This window comes from Vicugna pacos, chromosome 3, assembly GCF_048564905.1.
Source record: "Vicugna pacos chromosome 3, VicPac4, whole genome shotgun sequence".
NCBI lineage: Eukaryota > Metazoa > Chordata > Mammalia > Artiodactyla > Camelidae > Vicugna > Vicugna pacos.
This window is the reverse complement of record NC_132989.1, coordinates 67,534,890-67,554,391: the sequence shown is the minus strand read 5'-3', so window position 1 is coordinate 67,554,391 and position 19,502 is coordinate 67,534,890. Positions and strand designations below refer to the sequence as shown.

General features: G+C 37.2%; 1 protein-coding gene across 5 annotated transcripts; it reads right to left on the bottom strand.

Annotated features, from left to right (window-relative positions):
- Window positions 1-1,369: 1,369 nt before the first annotated feature.
- On the bottom strand, window positions 1,370-16,346 carry MTX3 (metaxin 3). 5 transcript variants are annotated; one of them, XM_072958452.1, is made up of 10 exons: window positions 16,244-16,346; window positions 15,659-15,728; window positions 15,213-15,289; window positions 14,175-14,267; window positions 13,584-13,766; window positions 13,362-13,438; window positions 12,545-12,702; window positions 11,174-11,262; window positions 8,325-8,406; window positions 1,370-7,540 (listed from the first exon to the last, which is right to left on the bottom strand). In XM_072958452.1, the coding sequence occupies exons 1-10, from the start codon at window positions 16,322-16,324 to the stop codon at window positions 7,371-7,373; spliced, it is 1,080 nt and encodes a 359-aa protein (XP_072814553.1). In that variant the 5' UTR covers window positions 16,325-16,346; the 3' UTR covers window positions 1,370-7,370. The 5 variants fall into 5 exon arrangements, with proteins under 5 accessions (XP_072814553.1, XP_072814554.1, XP_015101245.1 ...); XM_072958453.1 differs by lacking the exon at window positions 14,175-14,267; XM_072958454.1 differs by lacking the exon at window positions 1,370-7,540 and having other exon boundaries at window positions 8,357-8,406; window positions 11,142-11,262.
- Between the last annotated feature and the right edge of the window lie 3,156 nt (window positions 16,347-19,502).

Below are 19,502 nucleotides of genomic sequence, written 5' to 3'. Positions count from 1 at the left end.
ATCCAGTCATCTGTTGATGGGCATTTAGGCTGCTTCCATATCTTGGCTATTGTAAATAGTGCTGCTATGAACATTGGGGTGCAAGTGTCTTTTTGAAGTAGGATTCCTTCTGGATATATGCCCAGGAGCGGGATTACTGGGTCAATGGTTAGTCTATTCCTAGTTTTTTGAGGAATCTCCATACTGTTTTCCACAGTGGCTGCACCAACCGGCATTCCCACCAGCAGTGTAGGAGGGTACCCTTTTCTCCACAGCCTCTCTAGCATTTGTCATTTGTGGACTTTTTTATAATGGCCATTCTGACGGGTGTGAGGTGATACCTCATTGTAGTTTTGATTTGCACTTCTCTGATAATTAGTGATATTGAGCATTTTTTCATGTGCCTGTTGATCATTGCAGAATTGCTTGTTTAGGTCTTCTGCCCATGTTTGGATTGGGTTGTTTGTTTTTTTCTTATTAAGTCATATGAGCTGCTTATATATCCTGGAGATCAATCCTTTGTCAGTTTCGTTTGCAAAAATTTTCTCCCATTCCGTAGGTTGTCGTTTTGTTTTACTTATGGTTTCCTTTGCTGTGCAGAAGCTTGCAAGTTTAATTAGGTCCCATTTGTTTATTCTTGCTTTTATTTCTATTGCTTGGGTAGACTGCTCTAGGAGAACATTGCTAAGATGTATGTGAGACAATGTTTTGCCTATGTTTTCTTCTAGGAGATTTATTGTGTCTTGTCTTATGTTTAAGTCTTTAAGCCATTTTGAGTTTATTTTTGTGTATGGTTTGAGGGAATATTCTAACTTCATTGATTTACATGCAGCTGTCCAGTTTTCCTAATACCGTTGCTGAAGAGACTGTCTTTATTCCACTGTATGTTTTTGCTTCCTTTGGCAAGGATTAATTGACCAAAAGTTTGTGGATTCATTTCTGGGCTCTCTGTTCTGTTCCATTGGTCTATATGTCTGTTTTTGTACCAATACCATGCTGTTTGGATTACTGTAGCTCTGTAGTATTGTCCGAAGTCTAGGAGGGTTATTCCTCCAGCCTCATTCTTTTAATTCAGTGATGCTTTGGCAATTCTGGGTCTTTTGTGATTCCATATAAATTTTAATGTGATTTGTTCTAGTTCTGTGAAAAATGTCCTGGGTAATCTGATAGGGATTGCATTAAATCTGAAGATTGCCTTGGGCAGTATGGCCATTTTAACAATATTGGCCCTTCCAATCCAGGAGCATGTGGTATCTTTCCAAAGAATGGATATTTTAAAAAGAACAACCCTCTATCTAGCCTAGTTCTAGTACAGAACTATTTTCAACCACCCAAAAATTCTCCCCAATGAAATATTCACCTCCAGAAATAAATAACATTAAACCAGGAGTTAATAAACATTCAAGCAATTTGAGATTTTATTGTGAAAAATAGCAATTTCAACATTGTATCCAGTTTCTCATTTATCAGAATAAATTCTTTACAACAATGATCATCATCACCACTTCTGGGTATTTATACATAGTCTCTGAGTAAAATATATTCGCACTAGGCAAGGCTAGAATATTGAAATTGTGATCAACATTGCTTATTTTAAGACTGTTTACTTTATAACAGAACTACAGTATTTGTACACTAGAACAGATGTTTGAAATGTTTACCATTCAAAGATGAGCTTGATGGAACAAAACCAGTATGAGTATACATGTATTTCCTATTGTCCTCTTTGCTATCAGTCTTCCAGGAAGCTAAAGTTACATTACAGACACCTAAGATTTCCACTTCAGGAATGAACAGAAAAAATGGAAAGGCATTATTTCTCAGTTTACAAAATAAAATATCAAGTCAGAAGAAGAATAAAGCTCATCTTTATGCAATTAACATAAAAGCTTGAGTACACCCGTCCTTCTCCAAGAAATAAAGATGCCAGCACTGCAGGAGAGGCAGCCAACAGTCCCAAGAACAAATGGCCGGCATAGCCTTCTCTATACTGCATGACTCGCTCAGGACTGATGCAAACTCTGGCAAGTCTTTTTTTCCTGACTTCCAAGGATCTGCAATATGTAAACTCAATGATTAAAAGGCATTTCTCCAAATTTGCATGAGGAAATCTAAAGGATCAGAACAAAGATCCAACTGCTTTTCACATGGCGAGATGTTCACCATTACACCACAACTCAAACCCAAAGGCAAGCTTTCTATCAAATACACATTCAAAGCATGCATTTCCAAATATGCAACAGTATACATTGCGGAAAACAAAGAGCATCCTTACACCTGATTTGTGAACTGGTTTCATACTTTGAAATGAAATCAAACATATTTAGTCTTCTAAAATTTGGAGGTCTAGAGAGGTTTAAGTTTTTTAGGATATAAAAACAGCTGAGAATTTAATAAAAAACTCTAAACCCTCATCTTAGAAAATGCACACATAAACATACAATCCTCATTTAGACCATATCTTCAGTAATAGATCTTGAAAATATTAAATTTCCTTTGTTTTTGTCACCAAAGCAACTGTGAACTTTCTATGACACTGTGTGTATATAATGACCAGCTTGTATGTGACGTTAGGGCTATAAATACCACTGCCTTTTGTTACTTTTATTTTTTTAAATATTTTCCCCAGTTTTATTCATATATAATTGATATGTAACATTGTAATAGTTTAAGGTATACAACATAATTATTCAATATATGTGTCTATAGCAAAATGATTGCCATAATGTTTACTTAATATCCATCACTTCACATAATTACAAGTTTCAAAAAATACAACAGTTTTCTATATAAAAACACAGAACTGTTTTTTAAAAACTCTCCTTTGGCTACAATATTTGATTCTTAATTTGAACTGGAGACAACTTCCTACTGTGCTCTTCTTATGATTTTCTTATTTTAAAAAAGGAAAAAGCACAGGTAATGGAAGAAAAACTCTTTTGCCATTTTTGGTTCTGTGGACACTACCCTATTACCCATAACAGCATGAGAGCCAATAAAATGTCACAAAGAATACAAAGTGAATGCAGCTATGAACTATATATTTAACACAGTGTTATCTATGACCTTGTGCAGCGAAGGTTGCAAAACCGTATGTATCCCTAGACTTTTGTCAGATATAATATTTATAGGGAACTGTGATTAGTTTGATGAGTGAATTTTCTTTTTTTTTAACTTTTCTTTAATTGAGTTATAGTCATTTCACAATGTTGTATCAAATTCCACTGTGAAGCACAATTTTTCAGTTATACATGAAATCTTTTTGTCACTTTTAAAGTATAACCAAAAACAGTTTGGAAAATTGTTCTAGAATTCCAAGTTGGTTCCCTCTGTTTCATAGATGCCTAAGAAGTGGTTAGTTCTCTGAAACCACCAGTCCACACCCCTGTACAGCTCTTCCAAGCCACCTGGGATTCTAGGGAAAGAGGCTGGACTGACCAACATGTGACTTCATGTGCCTAAACAAGCAACTTAACTAAACCTCAGTGACTCCTCCGTCAACTCCATGGTCCAAGGGATTCCTAACCTGTCTCTTCCCATTTTATCACCACTCACTAGAGGGGCAGCCAACAACAGGAAACCTTTGCAATGAGCACAAACAAGCAAAAACACTCTAGGGCAGCATTTCCCTAAGTGTATTTCCCAGGACAAAAATCTCACATGACACCTACTTAAAAAAAAAAATCCACATAAAAATAAATTAGGGAAATGGCATATAAAATAACAGGCCCTTCTTAGAGTTTGAAATCACACCACAGCATATCCAAGGTCCTGAAAAGCCCACAGTAACTTAACTTTGTCCAACCCAGCATTTCCCAAACTTACCTGGCCACATAACCCTCTACATAATAATATAAAATATATTTTGCCAAGATATATCTTGAACTCCTTCTCCAAGAAACGAAAAGATAGTTTTAAAAAATCTTACAATATGATTTCAAATTAATAATGAGCATACAAAAAGACTTACTTTCCTGTATTTTTTTTCTATAGAAGCTACTTTGTTTTGCTCTGAATAGTCTTCTATTGTAACACTCACCCTCTATTTACAAACATCCAACTCAAAGTTACCCTTACATCATTGCTCAAAAATGTTAATTCTCATCAGTAATCACTGGACTCCTCATCTGCAACAAACAATTTTTGTATGCTTTTTTATTCTGAGAGTACCTCTCCACCTCAATCACAAGCATTTTAAGCCTAGGGCAGGTAACTCAGGTTTCTAACAAATATTATTTCCCAGCAAGAGTTTGGGGCTAAATTATTTTGCAAACCCCTTAAAAAAAAACACTCCATCTTTATATCTCTGTGAAAATCAACATTTTGAAGATCTCATGAAATTTCAATAAAACCTTTGAGGCTAGGATTACTGATTTTTGATTCATGTAACTAGCAAATTTCCTAACAATCTGTTTAAGAAATATGAAAACAGTGAAAAGAAGATGTAAATTCCACAGAGCTGAATAAGAAAAAAGGCAAAAGATAATTACTAATGCGAACAACATACACAAAAGACCACCATCACAACCCAAATACACTATGTGGCTCTGCTCAGGACTTTAATTATATAAACAACCAAGACAAAGTCAATCACTAAATCCCTATGAGCTTAAAATAAAAAGCATGCAGACATGCCTAGCCTTCTTCATTAAAGCGTGGTCCTAGAGTGCATTTCGTGTGCTGTGTAGTTGGAGAACACATGCACAGCAAAGAGGGACTGCCACACAAAGACACAGAAGGGCTCTTCTCAAAACATTTATCCTCAAAAGTAAACCCAGGTCCCACAGGAAGAAAAAGATGTAATTACAAACATAAAATCATAGAATTTTTTTATATCCTAGGGTAAAGGGGTTCTTGGTTCTAGCTTGTTGTTTTTTCTTTGCTGACAAGGCAAAATAGATCTTTACATAATCATTTGTTACAAACCTGAGTTTCTTTTTCCTTTAAACTCAAAAATGAAATCAATTATATTTAATTTATATTATGTATTTATTCATCTGGAACTGAATACTATATTTGAAGCATTAAATTTTAAATCATAACTTATGTAGATAGTGATAAATTTACTCTACTGAATTTATTTTTAAAACCCTTTTATTTTGAAATAATTATAGACTCACAAGAAGTTCCAAAAATAGTACAGAGTGGTCCTATGTAACCATCATTCAGCTTCTTATCTTTACATTTAAGCATTTATATTCTGGTTTGAGAGAGAGAAAATTTTTGACAGTTTATGAAAAACTTGTCAAAAAATCTAATAGACCTGGTAAATGTCTATTCCTGGAAGAGGATCTAAGAAAACATACTACCAACTTTACCACTTTTTTCACAAGATGCTGCCTCTAAAACTTGGTTTTCTCAGGTACTATCACTGTTAACCAATTTCTGCCTCTTTTGATGTCTAGTTTTCCATCTTGCAGGCTTCTGAAAATTGTAACTTAGCACTCTGAAATAAGCTTCCCTGTTCTTTCATGTTAATATATCAAGCAATATTAAATAAACAGAAGTTACAAATGGAAATCAAAATGCTTTGGATTTAATGTGAAATCACCAATCCTCTAGCACTCAAAAAATAATACAAATATACCTAGGTTGAAATTTGATTCATTTGTTAATGCCAACCTTTTAGAGGAAAAAAAAAAAACAGTGTGTAGGAATGACTATCCTCAATATTCTTTATAGTTTCTTTGGTATTATGAGAATGGTCAGGCTTATGGATGACCGATGAGTTTGTGGATGGAAGATCTTTACTTTATCTGACCTATTTTCTAATCCTATAATGCCAAGAAATATAAACACAAACATAGTCCCTTTTATCATATTATTCTCCACCATCACGTCCAAAAGAAAGTTGCTCACAGTCTTTAAAGACTGTGGACCATTTATCTCAGCAAATTATTCATAGCAGATCCTGACAGGTTGATCACAAGCTCTCTGCCCTGTCTAGAAAGCTGTTCCTTTCCAAGAGCTTCCTATATGTGTGGCTGGTCCCTGGAGTGGTGTGTGCGATGATAGCTTCTGGGCATCTCGTTGGCTTATACCAAGGTCAACTAAGTAACCCAACATATCAGGTCTTACTTACCTAAATCATATTTTGCATCTTAGGAGAGGTAGTCTGGAAGCATCATGGCCCATACAGTATACATCTAAAGGCAGTTCAAAGCAGGAATGACCAAAAGGAAATAAGTCATACTTACTGTTGTCTTCTCTACTAAAAAAATGACAAATACTTGTTATCCTAAAATGGCATCTTTTGATTAAACTTCCAACACAGCAAACATGACAGTATGCTTAATTGGCTGCATCTTTGTGTCACAAGAACACAATCTCCCACATTCTTATAAAAATGTAAAAAACAGTTTTCTTACTCATGGGTATTAGTAGTTTTGCAGACAGAAAAATTTATGTAACCCAGTATAATCTTTTGACTTTGCCCACGGAGAAACTCGGAGTTAAATTTACCATTTGATTTTAGAACCTGCTAGGTCTATTATAGTTCTCTCTCCAACACATTTTTTATTTTTCCAAAAAATAATTTTAGTCATCCTGTTTTACACGTGTTTGACAATCATAAGCCACTTCAAACGCTTTTTGGAAGTTTTAATAGAAATCGTAACTGAAAACAACTAACCCTGACTAAAGCATAAACAGATGTCTGATTAACGTGCTAACCACCCTTCTCCAAGATACATCAATTCCAAGAGGACAATAAAGTCCTGCAGTCACAATTTCCAACATAGAATATTCATACAGATTTCCAATTGCTGGAATCCAATAGAAGTCTAACATGTAACACACACCCTTTCCCACCTGTTGCAGAAGTAATGTGAAACTCATGAGTTACTTTCCCTCAATGCATCCAAACAGATGAACAAGATTTTGAACACTACCACGTTTCACATTTAATTAAAACCTTCAAGAAAAAATATTTACAATGACTTAAAGACTCTTGTATAAATAGCTACCTAGATACGGAACAAATTGAGAGGATACAGGTCAAAGCTGAGCCCAACTTAGCTCAAATTAGACAAATCTCTTGACTACAAAGCTGTTTTCTTAACCTGGGGGTTTCTGCAGGATGTGATAAGATTTGCTGAGCACCATAGTTGTCTTTTAAGACACTAATCAAAAACATGGTCCTATATTTTAAAAAAACCCAGAAGTGGTTTTAGGACAACAGCAGCACCTCAGCCACTAAAATAAGTAAGATTCTATTATAAGTAAAAATTACCTGCACAGCAAATCCTTTAACCATTCAGCAACCAATATATAGAAAATGTTCTTAAAAATCAACTGCTGTTTCCAATTATTCCATTGGATCCTTCCACTGTAGTTAAATTTTATGGAAAATAATTAATTGTCATAAAGCTTTTGACCACATGATATGTTTCTTATGAAAGAACACTGGTCTGACCCAAGCACGGTGAACTCGGACCAGACGCACAGTAGGTACATCTATTACTGTCGGTGGGCCCCTCCCGCGAGGTATCTAACACCTGGGCAAGTTTCAGCGAGACTTTACGGCCTGGCATAGTGACAATGACCAACACATTCAGCTCTCCTGAAATCAATCCAAGAAAGAGATGCCTAGAGTTAAAGATGTACTATGAATACACAGGTGTAAAGCTCCAATAAATTAAAAGAACCCTTGCTAACCTACATTGAACACATCAGCAAACACTGCTATATTGAAGTGCATATAGTCAGACAAATAGTATATGTAACCACCTTTAATATTTATATATTTCCCCAAAAGATTAGACTTATGAAAGCGTAATTTAAAAACACATTCCTTGTTGCTTTTTAAAGTTAAATACAGGCTTTTCTATTGAAGTATATAGAATATTAGAATAATATACTTTTCCTAATGTCTAAAATAGGCATCAGATTTCTAACCAGAAGAAAAAGGCCTCAGCCCAAGAGCCACAGATTAGATATTCAAACTGGCTAAGGAAACTAAATTAATAAATTAACTTGAATAAATTAAGAGTGCACATTCAGAACAGAAGTGGAGCTTTTGGCCAGCAAATGTGAACCAAAGACAAAAATCTGCCGAGGTTAAGGCAGATTTTTTATATACAGTACAATGTGTTTTCTTTTTTCCCCAAGTTCATTTAACATTCACGTTGATGTTAGTTAAAGTGCATTGCCAAGCTAAAACACAAGCTTCCTAGCTAAAAAGAAATTGCTGTCATAGAAAGTTCCTTTTGTTTTAGAGTCTTCCTTATACCCATTTATAGCATTTTCTTGTTTGCCTTCGCACGCTTAGTGAGATTACTGCAACAATTATACTACTTTGGATACAAAGCATGATGACTGTCAGGGTGACAGTCGTAAAGAATTACTTTCTTCTTCTGCTGGAGTCAGTTTAAGTGTTGGCAGTTTCCGAGGAGGAAGCTGAGGGCTTTGGCGAAGATTGTCATCCATCTGTGGAAAATACAAAAGGTACATCTGACTAATGGCTGTGGCACCACTTACGTGGACTGTGGCCTCCCCATCCAGACTACAGCCTTGACGAGTGCAGAACCTTACGTTCCCAGGACTGCTAGAGAGACCTTTTTCTTGCAAATAATCTCTTAAAAATTCTAAACGTCGTGTCTAAATACTAGCTGACTCACTATATGTATAAAGGCAATATGGCTCATTCTTGATGCCTTCACAAAATTATAGTAATTCCACAAAGTGAACAGTCTACTGAACTCAGCCATAGCACAACCTGGTTTAAGAGATCTTCTAATAGAAATATAAAAGCAAAATTTCTGTTACACTAAGCTCCACGGTTTACATAGTATGTTCATGTACAACACCTCACTTGATCTTCCCAACACAATTATAAAGGAAAAAAAGACACAATCATTCTCCATTTTACAGATTAGAAAAGTGAAGCTCAGAAAGGTTACCAAATTTGCATTAGGTTGCAAAGCTACTATCAGAGCTGAAATCTGAACCTGGGTCTTCTAACACTGTTGTTCTTTCAACTTAACCTCATTGCCTCAATAAAAATGACCTCACTCCACTCCAAAAGATCACCTCTTTTAGGCTTCCAAGGGAAGCTAGAAGAAGACAGAAAGGAGGACAAATTATTAGACCTAGGCACTGCAAACATCGGATCAGTTCTAAGTCTGCTCCCGAGAAACAAAGTAATAAGGAGCATATTGAGAAAGTACCCAAGAGTTTCAGACTTACCCTAAGGAGAGCACTAGCATCCCTGGACATGCTAGAAGAGGGGTTATTTAGAACTGAGTCAGACCTTAGAAAACTACCCTTAACCAGCGTACCGCACATCTAGAGTGCAAGATTCAGGTCCTGGGGTTCAGCTGCCTCATAAAAGACTTGAAGCAGCTGCCATCAATGACCACAAACCAGCAAGATATTCACAGGTACTTTTTAAAAAAAAAAAAAAAAACAAGATATAGAATCTTATCAGCCACTTGATAGGCAGGCGTTTTGAGAGTTCTGAATATATGCAAAGCAAAACTCTCCCTTATCTTCTCAAGATGCTTTCATAAAGCAGAGAGGAAATATTTCAGCAGAGGTACAGGGGATTTATAGGAAAGGAAAAAGAATAAAAAATTAACTCTTAATTTTCCAATAGGAAAAAAGTATTCCCAGTGAACTATTTGAATCAATTGTGTTAGATGGCTTTTTTCCTTGCAAAAACTAAGTTCCTCAAACATAACTCTTTATTTCTTTAAAGTTTAGTTTTTCTGTCTAAATGGTGAACAGTGGTAGCCAATAGAATTTGTTGTTCTAATATGCTGTAGCAAACAGTGAAGTGTACTGAAGATCAGAAAGGAAGTGGGATGGGAGGGGGCAGTGCCAGACAGAGGTCAGGAAACTTTCCGGTAATTGTTGATGGCAAGATGGAAGAGTGCAAAGTGCTAATGGGGACTCTTGGTTTCACTTTCTGCATATGTAGGGATTTCATGGTTCCCTTCATTTGTCTGTAATGAATTTGCCACAGATAGAAATAGAAACTACACTGGATAGCCTTCAACTAGCAGAGAAGTGTCTAAAACAGTCTGAGAAATCTTTCCATTCTCCACACGTAACTCTAAACGTATTTCCTCTCGTGTGATTTCCTGAGTTAGGCTGAGAATTAAGACAAGCTTGGCTTTCATTCAATCTACCCAAACTTTAATAAGAGATATGTGAAATACCATACAAAGAAACAGAATGGTCATTCCAGAGAGTGGCAGTTATAAACCAGGCTATTAGTAGTAAATACGTAATTTTATTCATGAGTTAAATGGCTAACTGCAAAACCCATGCTGGAATCCAATTTCCAGGGTCCAAGATCCCCCTCCAGCTCTTGCCAGCGGAATGACCTCAGGCAGGAGATACTGTAAGCTACTCTTGAAGCTTCAGGCTCTCATCTGTAAAATGGGGATGACAGAGTACCTGCACAACACCTCACCTGTTGCGAGGATTAAATGAGAGTAACTCACATAAAGCTCACATAATACAGTGCCTGCTACTCAGTCCTCAAGAACTGCTAATCAGTGTTATCAGGCCACATCGTATAAAGAAAAAAAAGTAAGTTTATTAGACACTTGGGGAAAAAAGGCGTAACTCTCGTATTTTTCCAATTAGAATCACCGTTGAAATTTCATCGTTGGCTCTCTCTCTTACCCAGTTCCTCAAAATCTCTCACACCAAATGCATATTCCCAAGGTGGCAAAATATCCACACTGGGGGAAAAAACTGTAGACAACATTTAGAACAGAGAAGGAAAGGAAGGAGACAAATAAAACCATTTATGTAGAAAAAGTAAAAAACCTCACAGTGCTATTAGCAAGAAAGGAGAAGCACAGGCACTTACAGTCTCAAGAAATTTTAACCCTCAGAGGCAGAGAGGCAGACAAGCAAGCAAGAAGTGTTTTCTGTTTGTCTCTCTCTCTTTTTTTTTTTTTTTTTAAAGCCAGGCTTTTGGATCTCCTACCTTGAAAAGTGTGGTAGAAGTAAACACAATACCATTTATCATCAGATTTTCCCCTGAAGCAATCAAGCCATTACTGGCTTCAAAACAGTTACTTTGTACAACTTTAGTAAATATATATTAAATAGTTTTCTGGAAAAAAAACTTAAAAAAAAAACTAAAAGGGTAAAGTTAATGCATAACCCAAATTACAACATTAAATGCAGAAAGGAAGATACTCAACTAATACAAAATAATGATTGAAGTAAACTTGACCTTTTCAATCAAGTTGGACTCCTTATTTACAAGCTGTGTGAGTTTCTGCAGATTTGCATCTACCGTTTCTTGTCCAGCAGGAGAGATGCCTAAGAAGCCAGGACAGAAATCAGAAAGAGGAAATTTTGAAAGCCTTACAAGCTGTTTAGATTGAAAGAATTTTGAGTCTATCCACCCTGCTAAGTGCCCCATCCCCCACCCTACCCCCTAAAAAAGTGACAAACCATTCTAGGTTCAAAGGCAAAGTTAAGAGGGATAGTAATGCTCTAAAATCAAACCTTAAACAAAAGGACTACATGTGTCCTTAGGGAGACCCCGCCAGCCAAGTGTTATGCAGACAGCCAAAGTAATTAGTAAGAGCCCAACAGTCCTCATTTCCTTCTCAATTCTGAGTTGTACCTTTCCCCACCCATTCAAACGGGTCTTTAGTTACAACTATTTGAACAGCTTTCTAAGGTCCAAACAGCCATCCACCAGGCATCCGAAGCATTTGGAAGAACTTTAAAAAAAAAATACAGATTCCTGGGATGTATCCCTAAGAGATCCAAATTCAGTATATCTGGTACAGGATCCAAGATTTTCTATTTGTTCTCTAGTCAGGTTTGCTAACCACTGCTCCAAAGTAACGGGGTTGAAAGTTACTCAGTTTCATGACTTCCAAACGACTAACCCTTCCCTTGTTATATATACACTTCCCAAGTGTATTATATACAAAACACATCACCCACTATAAACAACAAACTGTCCCTAAGCCAACAATCCTTATAACTTCTATTTCTTAAAAGGACAATTTTTGCCAGATCTCCCAATACAAATTCAGTATCACAATCACTAAGCGCAAAGCCCCACACTCCCAAAGAGTCAGATGCTAAGTGACAGGTGCCCTCTATTTACTATACCTCCAGTCTGATGCAATCAGTTTTCAAGTAGTGGAATCATGGGAGTATACCTCACCAAAAGCAATCTGCTGCTGATTTCTGTTCACGCAGGAAAATGCTAGAAGCAACATTTAAAGTAATTGCCCATTTGCATTAGGATAAATGCCATCTTTCAGCAGGGACTCAATAAATATGTGTAGCTAACTTTTAGAAGAAAATGACCCACTTCAAAGGGGCAATAGTTAAAGAACAAGAAACAAGAAATGCATAAAATCCCTAAGAACAGACAAGGCAAATATTTATTTCTCTATTTAAATAAGAACTAACACATGAGAATAAAACTAAAGTTGGAACTTTTTAACGTTCTGTAAACCAGCATTTAAAGACAATACACAAACTTCTTTAACAAGTAATGAATTTGGCTTATACATCCTGAGGAGAATATGCAAATATTCTATGCAAACAAAGATTAGCTGAAGAGAAACCAGCCTACCTCCAAGACTAAGCCTAAAATAACTGTTTAGGATGTCATCACAAAAGCGACACAGGTTGGAGAGCTGTTTCAAGTGTTCTTGTAACTGAACTTTAGGAAAGCGTACTTTATAAAGAGGTGCCAGGAAACCAAACACGTAGGCATCCAAGGTTGAAGGCCTAAAAATAAATTAAGGATTTTTTTAAAGCATGTAAGAATATACTAATTTGGGATTATGTTTAAAATTTTTTTTTCTCAAATACATTTGTCAGTTCTGAAGTATACAATATAGTCTTTTTTTTTTTTAAATTGAAATAGAGTCAGTTACAATGTGTCAATTTCTGGTTTACAGCATAATGTCCCAGTCATGCATATACATAAATATATTCGTTTTCATATTCTTTTTCATTAAAGGTTATTACAAGGTACTGAATATAGTTAAAGGTTTACTACCCATTCTGGCTTATAAAAATGATACAACTAGGGTTTTACTCATTAGTAGTTTTTTTTTTTTAACTCTAACCATGTATTTTATTTAGAAGAAAACTAAGTTGTAAATTTAAGGTTCATTTTTATTCACAAGTGTTATACAGAAACTGGAGACAGGGTGGGGATAGCCTTAGATGTTTTAAATTCACATACGCAGCACATTAAATCAATGTTAGATTACCACCAACAGAAAAAGTTTCCTATAGTAAAAGTTCATTAAATCTTTTTTTTAAGTGAAAAATTCATTGAGGGGGAGGAAGGAAGGAGGACAAGGGAACTTGCTTTAAATAACTGTTCACTGAATATATGCACACAAAACATCAAATGGTTTTTAAGGGGATGCACTCACGTATCTCCAAAGAAAAACTGAGATGTTCCCAATCTGTTTGACAGAAGATTTAGGCACTCCTTGGCATCTCTGTATATCTAATAAGGATGAAATTACATCTCAAAACTTGGAAAGATGCTCAAAACTCCTTTTCAGGCAGGCATCTATAGGTACGTTCATCTCCACTCTCTCTCTTGTCCCTCCTCAGGAGGGCCCTTGCTCTGAAGGTGATCTCAACCATACCTGAGCTTCTACTTCTCGGAGGTGGTAGAGCGGGGGCTCTCCTCTGGTCAGGAGAATCCTGTTCAGTGCTCCCTTAGACATTCTTCCAGGTAGGATCAAACTCAAGGGAAAAGGAATTCGTGATGCAAACCATGGCTTTGTCACAGAAAAGTAATTGTCACTCTCAACCCAGAATGTGTGAAGCTGCAAAAAGGAGGAAGAAAAACACTACAAAAATATTCCTTTAAAATCAAGATTACTCAATCAATGTGAAAGTTTTTCATAAATATCTCTGAATAAAATGACTTCATACAAATTCTCCCGTTAGAATGACTCAAGGATAAATCATGATTTTTTTTAAATCAAGATTTTTTAAACGTGTGAGTTTTGCTGACTGCTCTGAGTACTCCAAGCACCCAGAATAAGGAACACAGTAGATTATTTGTGTTGTTTCACTAGTTGGATGTCTAAAAGAATCCAATTACATGAAAGAATCAGGATTAATATGTAAATGAAATTTTCTCTTAAGCCTTTTTCATTATTTTTCTTCTAAACAGACTAAGTATATTTTCAATAGCTCACTAAAATACTGTAATATTCACCAATGCTCACCATTGCAGGAAGAAGCTTCTCTTCAAGGAGAGCAATGTAAGCCAGTGTATCTGCCCCTTGTTTTGCTGAGAGCTCATAATCAGCATTATATTTCTATTAAAAAATAGAAAACCCAAAAATCTCCTAAGTCAACAGCATCCCAAAATGGTGAAGCTAAATAAATTAGGATTCCTATTCTTCCTCAAAACTGGCTACCATATTAAAAGGGGAAGAAACACAAATTCAGTGACAAATGCTGCTTAATACAAATAAAATTCTTGGCATCGCATCATGCACACAGTAAGGAGAATACACGTTAGTTTTAGAGGTTTTTTAAATTAACTATTATTTCAATGACTGTCAATGACCTGGTTTATTTTAGTGCATGGCATGTAATACAAACTTAATACATAGAAGCTATTATTATTTTTGTTAACAATAAGGAGAAAGTTCTAATTAGTTGCATTTCACCATGAAAAGAGAAAGCCTTCAAATTTAGGAAAGTTCTAAATTGTGTTGATATAAGATTTTTTTTAAGTATTGGCAAAACCAGTAATTTTTGCATTTACGTAAATCTTTACATGTTTAAACATTTTGGATACATTATATAAATCTTTGAATGTTTAGACATTTTGGATACATTATTTCATGAAACATTTAACTGCAACTATTAGCTTATGCTTTTAAAAAATAAATAGTTGCTAGTAGATGGGAACTCAGATCTCAGATCCAGCACAAAATGTGTAGCAATTATGTAACTAAATTCACAATCCTATCAATAAGTGTAATAGTGAAGATGGCTAAATTGAATCTGCTTATATCTAAACTTCAATAAAAGCCAAGCAAAGTGCAGGAAAATATAAACTGACTATAACTATATGGCTTTCAAATCACAGTACAACTCATGATTTAGAGCACTGACTCTGAAGTCTATTTTTATATCAAACCCCATGTATCTCCAAAAAATAATTCTAAATTTAAAAAAAATATTTAAAAAAATTCTTTTAAAAAGTAACATGCAGAGATCAAGAAGCTAACTCTTCAAACAGAACCACCCACCTGTTTTCTTAAAAAGTTTAGTATTTTTGCTGGCTGAGAAACAATATTGTCTTCACTTGTCAAAACTGGTACATCTCCTATAATCAAAAAACAGTTTACATACAAGGAAGCATTTCGATTTCCTCTGATGATATTCCAGTACCCTAAAAACTATACCAATCACATTTGGAGGAGGAAAAAATGAGTAAGTCATTTTAGGTTTTTGCCATTTCACAAAAAACAGTTCTGGAGAGCATTTTCATTTCTCATAATTTCCACTGATTTGGTTGTCCTTTGAAGTATTACTCAGAATGATCAAAACATAAGCAACACACAGCCAAGGTCATATGGTAAGAACTAAAACCCCAAGGCACTCCATGGCTACATGCCTCAAAGCTTTAAACGGGGGTGGGGGGTAGGGGTGCACAGAGAGGGCAGAAAGGAGTGTTTAAAAGTTTACACTGTACCTCTTGAACCTCTCCAGGTGTTATCTATGACATTGACTTTCAGGGGTGCACCAGAAAATTTGGCGTAAGCCTGAAAGAGAATTTGCAATAAAACATTTTAGACTGTGAGTACGTATTGCAATTTTCCGAGCAGCTTTACTTCAAAGCCCGGTCCCCCGAAGGCAGAAACGCCTGATTCAGTGATTGCGTCCCTCCCCGATCTCTAGCCGGGGATTGCGCGCCAGCTATGAGGCTTTCGGGGACTTTGCTCCCCCAAAAGGTTCGGGAGATGCAGAGAGGGGAGCGCGCGCCTCCTGCTTCGGGCTTTCATTCCACCGCCCAGACAGCTTTGCAAGGCTGAGAAAACGCTGAGCCAAGCGGAGAAGCCACAGATTCCCCCGCCAGGCTTCGGCGGGGTCACAGGCTAGGCTGTAACTCGTTGGACGGGAGGGAGCCCAGGGCCGTGCAGCAAGCAGCGCCCCGGCCGGCCTGGGCCCGGGAGCGCGGCGGGGAACCACAGCTAGCCGCCAGGGCCCGGCCCGGCCGGCCTCGCGCCTCTGGCCCCTCCCCTTCTTTCCCGCGCCCGGGCCCGCGACGCGCCCTCACCATCACCACCAGGGACTCGCTGTGCACCGACGGGAGCCCCCAGCCGCCTCCCCAGCAACTGAGCTCCAAGGGGGCCGCCATCTTGCCGGCGCCGGCCTTTCCTATCCCGGAAGTACTTTTGCCGCCTAATTTCCGGCACGTGGAATCACGGGGGCGGGGCGAGGGGGAGGGAAGGGTACTTTGGGGATTGGGAGAGAGATGTCAAGGACCCCCGAAAGGGTGAACAACAGCACCCTTAGAATCAGCTTGGCCAGGGGTTAAGGTTTCTGGGCCATAAGTCAGACAAACTCATTCCTTAAATACTTACTGGATGCCTAATATGTCCCAAGCCCTTTGAACATTACTACCCTGGGCCTAAACTAATCCATTTGTAAACCAGGCATGACAGTTTATTCATAAGATTGTTGTGTTTAAAATTATGATGCGGAGGTGAAGAATTTGGCATACAGTAGGTTCTTTATAATTGACTCCTTTCCCTCAAATATTTGGCTTTTTCCTCTCTCCACTCTCAATCGTGTCATCTTTGTGTTCACTTGCTCGACGCTCCTTAAAAGGAACCCTATTCCTGAAGTTTGTCAAGTTAGCTCTACTTTCCTTCAGTCTTGAATAGCTATTTCCCCCTGCCACTGTTCCTTCAAAAAATGAGCTTAACTGTCACCTCCCTGGGACGAGTTTCTGAAGTTAAGAATTTCCGGGTTCCTGCAGCTTCTGTACATACTTGAACTGTAACTTGTATTGAATATAGGCCTTTTGTCTTTTGATGTACTGGAATTTCTTTGAAGAGTGAACAGGACTGGCTTCATGGCTTTGAGATCTCTATAGTCACACAGGGCCCTGTACTTCAAAGAGCCCACACTTGCCTTCACGTTATGGTGCCATTGTCTTGAAATTCTTAATAATGTTTGAACAACAGGCCCTGCACTTTTAATTTAGACTGCACCCTGCAATTCACATCACCAGTCGTGTCTGTGGGCCAAATCGGCATGAACTAAATGTTTCTTGACCATCAAACTGACAATTTCCCAGAAAAACTGAGGAAAAAGAGGAATGCTGTGATCCTAACATGCTTACTGGGTCTTGGAATTAAGATTTGGGTGCCAGGTTTTTTTCTAGAGTTATGGTAGTCTTTCTGGGATACCCTCCCAGTTATTAACTTTGTATTCTTTCCTTTCTTCCACCCCACTGAGATGGTTGGGTCCCTTTAAACAACTGAGAACTCAAAAGAAACCTGTGCATATTTTCATAAAATTACAATTCAACAAATAATTGCTAAGCACTCCCTTACTGTTTATGTAGCCATCCAATCTGCTCAAATCCTGGTCTCAGTCTGCTAAATCCATTTTCATGTTGCAAAGGCAAGAGTTCTCAGAAGTGGGAAGGAAAGGTATATCGAAGATGAGATTCCATTCACAGTACTTTAAACTGTGAAATGTGTAATATACATACCGTTAAAATTAAATGTCAAAATATTTATTGAGTAGCTACTATGTCCAAAACACTGGAAGACTCTGGGAGAATACAGAGATAAATAAGACATGATTTCTGTCCTCAGGAGTTTGTAGCTTACGAAGGAGACAAAGAATTAAGTATAAGAAGTCAGATTACCATGAGTAAAGTTAGAGATAAAAATAAAATAGTATGGAACCACAAAGCAGGAATGATGCATCCTCTGTGGGATTAGTGGAGGCTGTCTGTTCAGTCTTCAGTATAAAGAAGGTAATTCAACTTTCAGACTCAAGTAATTGGACTTCCCTGTTTAGAGGATTAAAATCTCAAGCCATAAAGCTCAGAGCCCATACACTACAATCAAACATTGGTAAGAATCATACACAGAGAATGTAGATTACTTGAGTTATGTTTATAAGATGAAGGTGAGGGTGAAAGTGGATGTACATTCTTCGTGGACACACAGTAGAATTACTCAGTTCAGCCTCCTCCCTTACTGCTGCTGTTACTTATGACAGTTTCATTTGCATTAAAGAGAAATGAAATCTGTTAGCACTGAATTGAGACAGAGCAGGCTGTTGCTTCTGATGAGAGAATCCTTACACACAGGTTTACTTGTGCCTATTTTGTAGCAAACTTTTATTGCTGCAATTCCTCTTGAGAGTTGGTATTTGCTAGATTCAATTTTAAAACCCTAGTGCAGTTGATTGCACAACCAGGCTGAATATTGTTCCAGAGAACCACACAGAAAGCTGAAACCTCAAGGAATTACGCGTGGTATGGGTAGTTGGCCCCTGTGCCTTTTTCTGGCTGCTGAAGAGTATTGTTCAGCATTCATCAAAATCATAATTTCAGTTTCCTACCAGGAAGCATACTGTCTGCAAAACATTCACGTATGTGTGGGATGACCTGAATCACAGCTTTGTGATGAGTATTCCAGACAATGTTTTGCCAGAAAAAGAAGCCTTATTTTTCAAAATATAGACATTAAAAATGGCTACATCTAATGATAGTCATCTGAACTCAGAGGACCTGATCTTGGCATCCATTCCTATCCCTCATGTGTTTCTTAACTTAGGAGCTACGGTGCAGGTTCTATTAGGATCTTTTGTCTGAGTGGTTAAGAACCTGTGAAGTGGTGCTGTTAGCAAAGATGAAAGGTTTGTGACAAGTGATTGTGCGTTATGAACGAGAGAGCCTTGAATGTCACTTTCAACTCTAAAGTTCTATAATTCAGCTCTGTGTTCAGATATGAAAACCCAAGGGAGGAAAATAACAAACACCAATTAGAAATCAGAGAACTGGTTTCCTGACTTTGTTTCTAATTAGCTATGTGACCTTGAGCCAATCATCTTACCTTTACTCCTCAACTCATTCACTTATAAAATGAAGGTTCTTTTACCTCTGAGATACTATCATTTTACCTCTGAGATATAACATTGATAGTTGACATTCATGGAGTAATTTCTACACAACCAGAAATTGTTTAAAGTATCCTACATAACTCATTTGATATTCATAGTGAATCCATGAAGTAGGTGCTGTAATGTTCCCCAATTTTCAGAGAGGAAAATAAAGGCACAAAGATGTTAACTAACTTTCCCATGGCCTCCTAGCCAGTAGGTGATAGAAGCAGGATTTGACCCAGACATTCTGGGCTCATACTTTTTTTAATTTTTTTGAGGTATAGTCAGTTTAAAATGTTGTGTCAATTTCTGGTGTACAGCCTAATAGTTCAAGCATACGCATACATACATGTATTTGGTTTCAAATTATTTTTCATTATAGGTTACTACAAGGTATTGAATATCAT

Coding starts and splice junctions, on each gene's coding strand:
- MTX3 (XM_072958452.1), bottom strand. CDS start 16,324: ATGGCGGCCCCCTTGGAGCTCAGTTGCTGGGGAGGCGGCTGGGGGCTC. Junction 15,729..16,243: donor GCGAGTCCCTGGTGGTGATG/GTGAGGGCGCGT, acceptor ATTCTCTTTCAG/GCTTACGCCAAATTTTCTGG. Junction 8,407..11,173: donor AGTCCAACTTGATTGAAAAG/GTCAAGTTTACT, acceptor TATTTTCCACAG/ATGGATGACAATCTTCGCCA.